Source organism: Electrona antarctica, assembly GCF_951216825.1.
Source record: "Electrona antarctica genome assembly, chromosome: 21".
Taxonomy (NCBI): domain Eukaryota; kingdom Metazoa; phylum Chordata; class Actinopteri; order Myctophiformes; family Myctophidae; genus Electrona; species Electrona antarctica.
The window spans coordinates 7,705,892-7,716,442 of NC_136802.1; the positions used below are offsets into that span (position 1 = coordinate 7,705,892).

The 10,551-nt window shown below is 41.8% G+C and overlaps 1 protein-coding gene across 1 annotated transcript in view; it reads right to left on the bottom strand.

The window, feature by feature from the left end:
* The window catches only part of sec24d (SEC24 homolog D, COPII coat complex component), a 47,771-nt gene extending 39,300 nt beyond the window's left edge, over window positions 1-8,471 (bottom strand). The window contains exons 1-4 of the mRNA XM_079491634.1: window positions 8,327-8,471; window positions 6,516-6,740; window positions 4,614-4,722; window positions 497-636 (exon numbers count right to left, since the gene is read on the bottom strand). Of these exons, the coding sequence (XP_079347760.1) occupies window positions 497-636; window positions 4,614-4,722; window positions 6,516-6,669 (403 nt within the window). The 5' untranslated portion in view covers window positions 6,670-6,740; window positions 8,327-8,471. The remainder of the gene's footprint in view (window positions 1-496; window positions 637-4,613; window positions 4,723-6,515; window positions 6,741-8,326) is intronic.
* Window positions 8,472-10,551: the final 2,080 nt, after the last annotated feature.

Here is a 10,551-nt window from a genome sequence, read left to right on the forward strand (position 1 = left end):
CTTATTTCAGACATGTTCTAGTATGTGAAGAGTCTGCCTGTGCTATTAACTCATTTTGGAAAAAAAAAGTTTTTCTCCTCTGGTGAAAAGCGGTAATTTGCGCGATGGCAGTCTCTCCGTCAAATCTGGTCACATTTGACAAACCGGTGTAACCAATAATTAGTCTATTAGTTGTGACTCATCACAACAACATTTTATGGAAGGGCTTGGCATGCAAAGACACTGACCAGCATATGCCGTACAATAGAGGGATATACGGTAAATATTGAATACTATTTAAGAGTTATAGAATAAATATAAATGTATGTTTGTACATTATATTACTGCACATTAATTATTATTGCACAGGAGGTGGCCTAGTAGGCCTATAATAAGCAGAGTTGCGAACATTTAATTGAGTTTTTCTATTGTTTACTGTTGTGGAAACTGCGCCCTATACTCGTGAAGCCCAATTGCATGTTGTTTAGTTCTACAAACAGTGGTTAGCCGTATTTACCGTAGCTGCCCATGTTCATAGCACCCATCTGATTGGTGAGCTGCTGTGCAGGAGGCGGGGCCTGGGAAGCCATGTTGTTGTATTGGGAATGAGGAGGTTGTCCGTAGGCGGCAGGAGGACCGGCTGGAGGGGCAGGGTACCTGGAAGGGTTAAAGGTATATTCAGTGATTTCACTTCATTCAAATATCACTTATTTTTTCTTTTCTTTTTTATAAACCTCCCTACCATAGAGTGTGCTGACCATATAAGGTGTTCCTCCCTGTCCCCAATGAGCCCCTGGGGTCAAAAAACCCTAGTTTCAGTTTTGGTGGCGGGTGGCAAAGCCTTCATCCAATCAGGATGAGAGGGGCCTTCCTCCAATCATGATCGAGTGGGGGCGGGTGGGTGCACATGCTGTTGGCCTGTTGCACTTCCCCCCACTGTAGAGCGTGTATGTGCACATTTTGTTACCGGGGCGGACTGGGTGGTTTTCCAAATCACCCAAATCACTGAATGCTCCTTTAAATCAGAGAAAGATCTGAAAAATACTCCGTGCCAGAATAGTTATAGAAAACCACATTAGCATCATCTTCAGTGACAGGAGTTCAGCTGACACGAATTGACTCTAATCATTGGTCATTAGGTAGGATTTATACTGCACGAGGCAAACCTACTTTAAAGTTCAAGTAGTTTTATCCCATTTTGGGCGGGAACACCTTTTGGTGTTGTAAGCATTATGTTATACTTTAGCTATTGAAAAATAGCAGATCTACAAGCTCATAGCGCGGCACCGAGTGCCGCGCTACGAGCTTGTAGGTCTGCTATTTTTGAAAAATCGTGAAAATGTGGCGCAAATCTTTGAATATATATTCTTTCAGAGTGAACGTTTTTAACTAAAATCTTTGCTTCTGGGGGGGGGGGGGCACTGGAACTACATATTTTCAGATGGGGGGGGTCGGCGGCCAATTACATATATTTCTGGGGGTCCTTGACATGAAAATGTTTGAGAACCGCTGACATAGAAACATGGGTTTTTCAGAAAACCGTCAGGATTTAGAAGAAATTTGTAGAATCTTTTCTCAGGTCTAAATGGGATAAAGTTCAAGTAGTTTAGCAGAGGGTGAGAGCTTAGATTCACTGAGACTGTGCTTGGCTCTATGACATCATTAATAAAGAGCTTAGATTCACTGAGACTGTGCTGGGCTCTATGACATCATTAATAAAGATTCACTGAGACTGTGCTGGGCTCTATGACATCATTAGATTCACTGAGACTGTGCTTGGCTCTATGACATCATTAATAATGATTCACTGAGACTGTGCTTGGCTCTATGACATCATTAATAATGATTCACTGAGACTGTGCTTGGCTCTATGACATCATTAATAAGGACACTGAGACTGTGCTTGGCTCTATGACATCATTAATAAAGACACTGAGACTGTGCTTGGCTCTATGACATCATTAGATTCACTGAGACTGTGCTTGGCTCTATGACATCATTAGATTCACTGAGACTGTGCTTGGCTCTATGACATCATTAATAAAGATTCACTGAGACTGTGCTGGGCTCTATGACATCATTAGATTCACTGAGACTGTGCTTGGCTCTATGACATCATTAGATTCACTGAGACTGTGCTTGGCTCTATGACATCATTAATAAAGATTCACTGAGACTGTGCTGGGCTCTATGACATCATTAGATTCACTGAGACTGTGCTTGGCTCTATGACATCATTAGATTCACTGAGACTGTGCTTGGCTCTATGACATCATTAATAAAGATTCACTGAGACTGTGCTTGGCTCTATGACATCATTAGATTCACTGAGACTGTGCTTGGCTCTATGACATCATTAGATTCACTGAGACTGTGCTTGGCTCTATGACATCATTAGATTCACTGAGACTGTGCTGGGCTCTATGACATCATTAATAAAGATTCACTGAGACTGTGCTGGGCTCTATGACATCATTAGATTCACTGAGACTGTGCTGGGCTCTATGACATCATTAATAAAGATTCACTGAGACTGTGCTGGGCTCTATGACATCATTAGATTCACTGAGACTGTGCTTGGCTCTATGACATCATTAATAAAGATTCACTGAGACTGTGCTGGGCTCTATGACATCATTAATAAAGATTCACTGAGACTGTGCTTGGCTCTATGACATTAATAAAGATTCACTGAGACTGTGCTTGGCTCTATGACATCATTAATAAAGACAATTCACTGAGACTGTGCTGGGCTCTATGACATCATTAATAAAGATTCACTGAGACTGTGCTTGGCTCTATGACATCATTAATAAAGATTCACTGAGACTGTGCTTGGCTCTATGACATCATTAATAAAGACAATTCACTGAGACTGTGCTGGGCTCTATGACATCATTAATAAAGACAATTCACTGAGACTGTGCTGGGCTCTATGACATCATTAATAAAGATTCACTGAGACTGTGCTTGGCTCTATGACATCATTAATAAAGACAATTCACAAATCCAATCCATTTGACATAGAGCATATTCAAAAAAACTATGTTGAACCAATGTGCTGTACACTGAGTAAAAAGTACTAATTAACAATAAAAAGGAGGGAAAAAAACATAAGCGGAAAGTTAAAAGAGATACACTGACACCACGGCGCGTAAACAGCGCCTCAAACTGTGACTCCGCCCACAAACGGGAAGTTGTGATTTTCGCTCGTTCACTGCAATGCAATTTGCGGCATTTTCAAAACAATATTGAGCAGAGTAGCGATTATCAAACGTATTTGCAATGCCATACGTTGAAAGATCTGTTGCCCGTGGACAAGGCACGCTACCTCCGCAAGTTAGATAGCATCGGCATAGATGTTTGTCCGTATGTGATTAAGGATTGGACCAAGTTGCATTGGCAGCCATAGAGAATTCCGGGGTAAATTCTTACCCCGGATGTGACGTTTTTGGGCGTTCCTGTCTAGCGTGGTGTCAGTTAGTTTAGACTAGTCCTATGGTTAGACATGGGTTAAGGTTAGGTTTAGGTGTGCTGCCCCGTGGGAGGTTATGGTTAGGGTGAGGGTTTGAGATAGATTGTAGTTGTAAGACTAATGACTGCTCTAACCAATGACTAGTCTAAACCAAATACTGTCTAAACTAAGTACTGCACCCACGCTTTTTTTCCCAAAAACTTTGGCACGGCCTAATACCTATACACCACTGATTAAAAAGCCAAGGAGTACAAGTGAATTTTATTGAAACACAGGCAAGTTTTGAGCCGCCATAACATGCGGTGGAAGATCGTTCTACAGTTTTTGGACACTACAGTGGAAAATGACCAAAACGATCGAAGTTAAATAAACGTCAAATGTATAGCAGCTGGTCTCCCACAATAAATGCAACCATTTTCAAATGCTCGTCTTGTATCTTCAACACTGACCCACCCCATCCTTGTCTGTTTTAGAATCCAAAGTTCCAAAGTCATTAGCAATCAGTTACCAACATGACGTGTCTGTCTGCCTGTCTACTAGAGGTGCAGCAGCTAGTCGAACTAATCAAGTTATATATATACCGTATATATATATTTTATTAAACAAAATAATCGATTTTGGGAAAATATTTTCCTTTAATGATTTCTTTACATAGAGAATATAGCAGATATACAAGTGGATCAACTATTTTCACACCGTTGTATAAAATCAGTGTTTATGTAGTTAATCACACAAATAATTAGGTATTATTATTATTATTAGGTATACTCGATTGTACAAAATCTATTTGATTTAGGAAAAAACAATTAAATGTAGGTGATTTGTTGATATACTGTATACTCGTACAGTGTAGTTTATATACGTATACATAAACACGCTTCTCTATTCATTGAAAAAGTAAGCAATGGAATAATCGTTAAAACAATGATCAATATGATCAAATTCACATTGACACTAAGCATTTATTTTACTATAGAACTTGACCGATATATCGCTCTGGCCGATGTATGGTCATTATTTGGCTTTTTTATTCTTTTTATTAAATAAAATAAAGTTCCAGTGTATGACTTGTGAAATTTGTGAAATGACATGACATAGATCATATCATTTCACAAACATGATTATATTGCGTTCAAAGGCTGCTGCTGTTGAATGTTACCTTTGTGTGTGAGCTCCATTCTGCTGGGGATTTGGGCTGTAATGACTAGATGCTGGTGGTGCAGGCATCATGCCAGGAGCAGGAGAGGACACAGGAGGTTTCATCGCACCTGAGGGAGGCAATTTAACAGTCAGGGGACAGTCGGTGAGAGAAAATACAAGAATGGGTGTAAATCGGGTGGCAGTATGTGACTATATTGCAACGCAGGCATTGTAGAGGAATGAACGTGACACACATGAATCCTAGCGTCCCGATTCTAGGCATGTCATTACAGGCGAAACATTTGGCAAAGGTATCTGAAGGTTTAGTGAAAATGGCCGATCTACTGCAGCCAAACACCGAGGTGGAACCAGCACCGATCAGCCAAACCCGGCCATCAGGGCACCGCATCCATGGAGCAGGGCGACTGTGGCTCAAGAGGTAGAGCAGGTCGTCCAATGATCCATGGGCCGGCTCCTCCTGTCTACATGTCGAAGTGTCCTTGGGCAAGATACTGAACCCCAAATTGCTCCCACCATTTACCATTTAGCAGTGTCCTGTCGGCCAGGTGCAGCCAACCAGCGTCGACCACACCCCAGCAGCGGCTGCGCCCCCCAGGGCACCCCCCCGCAGACCACCCGCCCATTGTCCTTTATCTTATGCCAGAGCCAACAGGAGGCTCTACCTGCCTTGTGTGTTCTTGGGGGACTGCAGGCACTTAGAGGTATCTAGGACTATGGTTTGCTTCCTGCCTATAGTCCTCCTACGTCTCACCAGACTGTTCGTGTTGTGCATGCGGTGTTGTGCATGCGGTGTTGTGCATGCGGTGTTGTGCATGCGGTGTTGTGCATGCGAACGGTGTTGTGCATGCGAACGGTGTTGTGCATGCGGTGTTGTGCATGCGAACGGTGTTGTGCATGCGGTGTTGTGCATGCGGTGTTGTGCATGCGGTGTACATGCGTCTGTCCTTGTCCACACTTGGCCTTACTTTGGTGTATTTGAGTCAAGCTCACTTGTGACACACTGAGCTTGTATGGGCTAGGCTACTCTCTCAGCATAGATATTTGGTGTAGAGGGGAAAAAGGAGGGCGTGGGTGTGTCGCGGATCTGCGGTCAATGAAGTACGTATACCGGTATATACATTGATCACCATCTATCCATCCATCAATTCATATTGTCTTTCCCCTGTTTACAGTATACACAGTTCCTTTGGAACAATGCAGCTATGTTACAAATTATCATTTAAAATAGTTGTTTAAATTTAAGACTAGACATTACACAACAACCTATATTCCTTTCAGATGCGTTGTGATCCGTCAAGTCTTCAAATCTAACTCATGCATTTGAAAGCAGAGAGATTTTTCAAAACAGTGCTTAGTAGTAATAGGGGCCTACTATACTGTAACGTTACTCTACTGAGTGACCCCACAATTTGAAAATATATGAACAGACCATGAAATTAACATGACAAAATACATTCCTGCCATGCTCAGTCTTTCAAAAATAGAAGATATGTGTTTATTCACACTGCTGTACGTCTAAAATAATTACATGGTAATGTCGGATACATAAATAGCATCCATGCCTGGAAAAGCCTGCTATAGGAAAGTAAATCCTTTATTGATGCATCAGGTGAATTTACACGAATACTAGTAGGTCAGCTGCATTTTTCAGTCTGTGACACATACTTCAGGTATGTTTTCAAAACTACTTGAATGAACCCCCCTCAGGCCAGGAGGTTGTGATGTAGTGTAACCCGACTCATCCACTACTACACTGATCCTACACTGGGAAAATGAACGTGATGTAATGTACACCTTCCAGACCAGGTAACAACAAGGCCAAACGTGCCTATAGGTAAATCTTTTTTATGCATTGTTGACGCATGGGAAATTCAAAGCGCAACACTGTAAGACACCTCACCTGCTGGCGGAGGAACGGAGAAGGCCTGCGGCGGTCCCCCGTAGTGGCTGTACATCGGCTGAGCGGGACCCGATCCAAAGCCGGCAGGGTAGCCCCCCATCCCAGGCTGGGCCTGGGAGTAAGGGGGTGTCGCGACATAACCCGGTTGACTCATTCTGGTGGGATCTGGGATGACAGGGTCAGGGTCTTCTCATACCAAGACGAATGGGTTCTGAGTGACACAACCTGTGAATTTTCAAAAATATTCCGTGTTAGATTTGTTTTAATGAATTGCATTTTTATAGCGCTTTTCCAGGTGCTCAAAGCGCTTTACAATGGTTCATTCATTCATACATTGGGAGGTGAAGCGGCAAACAGTCGACACCACTTCCCACATTCACACACCAATGGTGTCGAGCTCATACCGACCATGAGGCAATGTAGGGTTCAGTGTCTTGCCCAAGGACACTTCGACATGTGGACAGGAGGAGCCGGGATTCGAACCGCCGACCCAGGGATCATTGGACGACCTGCTCTACCTCCTGAGCCACAGCCACCCCATTTTGTACCCTTCCATCCTGATATGTTTAATCTTGTATCATGATGACGTTTACCTGTCGATGAATTCATTCAGTTACATTACAGTAGTATATGTCTTAAGTCTTGCTTAGTTTTTGGTCTTTATTGCATCATTGTGGCCTTTATACCATTGTTAGATTGTTGTAGATTAATCCAAGTGACTGCATCACTAACAGCTGATGTATAAACACCAACATCCATGTGTAACACGAACCTTTGACACTGTACTTCTGAGAGATAAGCCAGGCTTATCTTTGATAGCACAACCCGGCTCCAGTGTTTTCTATAGGCTTAGAGTAACTCATTTAGGCCCTGTGTCCTTTCAATACTTTATACTAGTATACTATGTCATGGTGGATTGGACAATCTTCTTTATTTTAATGCCTTTTTTAATGGCTGGAATTATATGTGTGTACAGTGTCGAGTGTACAGTATAAACTAACTCGGGTTAGATATGATGGTAATTTAAAGGGTATGGCCTTGGCCTAATAGGGTGTGGATTTTGCTGTAGGTAAACTTGTAAACAAAAAGCAACATCTCGTTAGAATAAATCAATTTCCCTCCCTGTCCTGTGTAGACAGAGGAAGTCAATAAGCTTAAGTAAGTTGCACAGCTGTTTCAAGTAGCCTTACAGATAGGCCAAGTTGGCCAACAACAAATAAAGCCTGGTTACACCATATCTGCCGCTCCTTTAATTATCTACAGTACATTACAATACAGTGCCCTCCTGTAACTCATTGCAAAACATAGTTGAATGAATGCAATAATAATCAAGATCACGTCATTGATCACTAGTGTAATTGATCAACAAAGTTAGCCCTAGGCTGCCACTGCACTGCCACTAAACCCCCGGAAGAATTGCCACGTCAAAGACCGTTATGACCACTAGAAATCTGAGCATCCATGCCTTAATTTCCTCCACTAGCCATACGGTCCGAACCCACCACACAATTTCATCATACATTCATAATAATAATGTCGGCCATGCATAATGCGTCTTATTATTTAAGTGCAAACAAACAATGCAGCGGGACACGTAATTACAATCGTATAGACCATACACAAAACATCTTATAATATGAACACGGAAATTGCCTCAAAGTTTCCTATAGCTGCTTTGCGACAGCACAGCAGTAGCAAGCGTTATCATCTTGAATACTAAAGTCGTGTCGGCTGGGTGACATTCCATTCCACATCAGCATCGCACAGGTTATTTTTTTGCGTGATCGCATTATTATAATATTACCACTAACCTGGTTTTTAAGAGGCAGAATGTGTATAGAATCCCGTGTTGGGTGATGCCTGTGATGATGATGATGTGTTGCAGTCAGATATAGTGAAAGCAGAGCAGACAGAAGGAAGGGAAGCAGACTCAGAGTGCCACGTCAAACTCCACCACGGCACACCGGGTCGCTATGTTACGTTTTATTACGCACTGACTTCACTGTGAGCTGACTGACTGAATGGAGCCTCGCGTCGTCACCAGTTCAGCTACCAGAGTGTAGAGGAGGAGAGTAGCGACACGCTTTGATCTCGCCGCAGGCTATAGTTCCAAACATTGCTCCTATTGGCTGGAACTATCCCATTGAGATAGAATGAGCACTACTTCCGCATTCCATTGTTACAGTGGGAGTCGACGCTATAGTGTCGTCACTCTCTTACTATATTACTCTGTCCAGCTCTTCTTCCAGAGGTTCATGAGGACAAGCCTTATGGGTGTCTTATTTACTGCTCGGTGCTCAGATCCGCTCTTAGAGAACCGCCTACTGTATCCGGACATTTTCCACGTCCACGTTACTGTTTTTGTGTATCCGCCGTACGCGCTGCAAACTCGCTGGACCTTGCACACATGTTTGTAAACACAACAGAGTTGCTACAGTTGCTAGTATTTGCTACCTTTCAAACTGACCAGATTTGAAGCTATTACTTTTGTTTTTACCCTTGTTCAAGTTTCTGCATTTATGTGAATGTATTACCTGTATGTAAAGCACTTTGAACTACACTTGTGTCTGAAAGGTGCTCTATAAATAAAGATTATTATTACATTATTATTATTATTAAACAGATCTTAAATCTGAGTTTTTCTGTATACTATTTAAATAGTCCTGAGAAAAATGCTGCCATTTGTCCCAAAGTGCTGCTATTTGTTTAAAAAACAAACAAAAAAAGCTAATACCTGGTTATAACAATAATAACATGTACATAACGATGCAATGTGACATAGCTCTGTTTACAAAATGCTGTACCCTCCTCCAACTGTATATAATTAACCACATTTTCAACTGTTTTTATTGTATTGTGACACTTATTGCTTCGGGCCGAAGCAATAAGTGAGAAAACAAACGTTTACAAACATTGCCGAAGCCTTCGGCAATGTTTGTAAACGTTTGTTTTCTCATGCCAATAAAAAGCTCCCAAGCCAGGCGCGCAGCACACGGCGCCGCCCGTGCGCATGCGCGAGTGAGTGTAGTAGTACACTTCGCCGTGGGGCGGTTCAGCGCCGCCGAAAATAGCCGAGCCACAAGCTCTCAGCGCGTCGCGTCCGCAACGCGCTGTGAGCTTGTGGATCGGCTATTTCCGAGCGATCACACGTCAGCATACTGAGCATCAGCCAGCCTCTGTCGATCGGTGACTCGATTCACTGCTTGGATACAAATTAGATAGTTTGTAGTATTTCAAAATTAAACAAAATATTAAACTATAATAAAGACAGATGGAAAAAACTATAACATTTGAAATGACTTAACACAGGCTGTGTTTTATATTGTCAGGCAATAAAGTTAATTATAATAGCATATAGAGAATTCTCAGATCATGCAATATGTTATTGAGTTTGACGTGTCTTATTTGGTTTAGCCTACAGTAACACAGGCTAATTAGCCTGCTGCGACATTAATTGATTTATGATTCATGTGGCTGCATTTAAATTAACAGCAGTGCCAATATATTAGCGTCAAAGAAAATCCAATAAAATAAACAATGTAGCCTGCCCTGCCTAATGTCCCCATGCGCATGATCATGCATTTATTGGACAGTGTGCAAAACAAGTCCCTGATTGTTTGCATGCACGCAATATGCTATCATATCTGATAGCATATTGATAATGATATCAATTAATCTATATATCAGAATCTGATCTATAGATTGATATCATTATCAACCTTTATTTCATTTCAAATGACACCGAGGAACTTAATTGGTGAGACACTCTTTTCCAGTGGTGCCGAGATTAGGGGCCTCTATACAAGTTTGGAGAAAACACAATATTAGAATGAATGATTAAAACAAACTTTTAAACCGCTTAAAATAAATTACTGACCTCTTTAATAAGGAAATTACATGGATGAACATATGAAGGAAATATAAATTGAGATGAGATAATTAAGCAATCATAACGTCATCCACTGCTTGCCTTTTAGTCGTGCAGGCATGTCGAAACGCGAAACCTCATATCTCCATATTTCAAACTTAGTTTTTC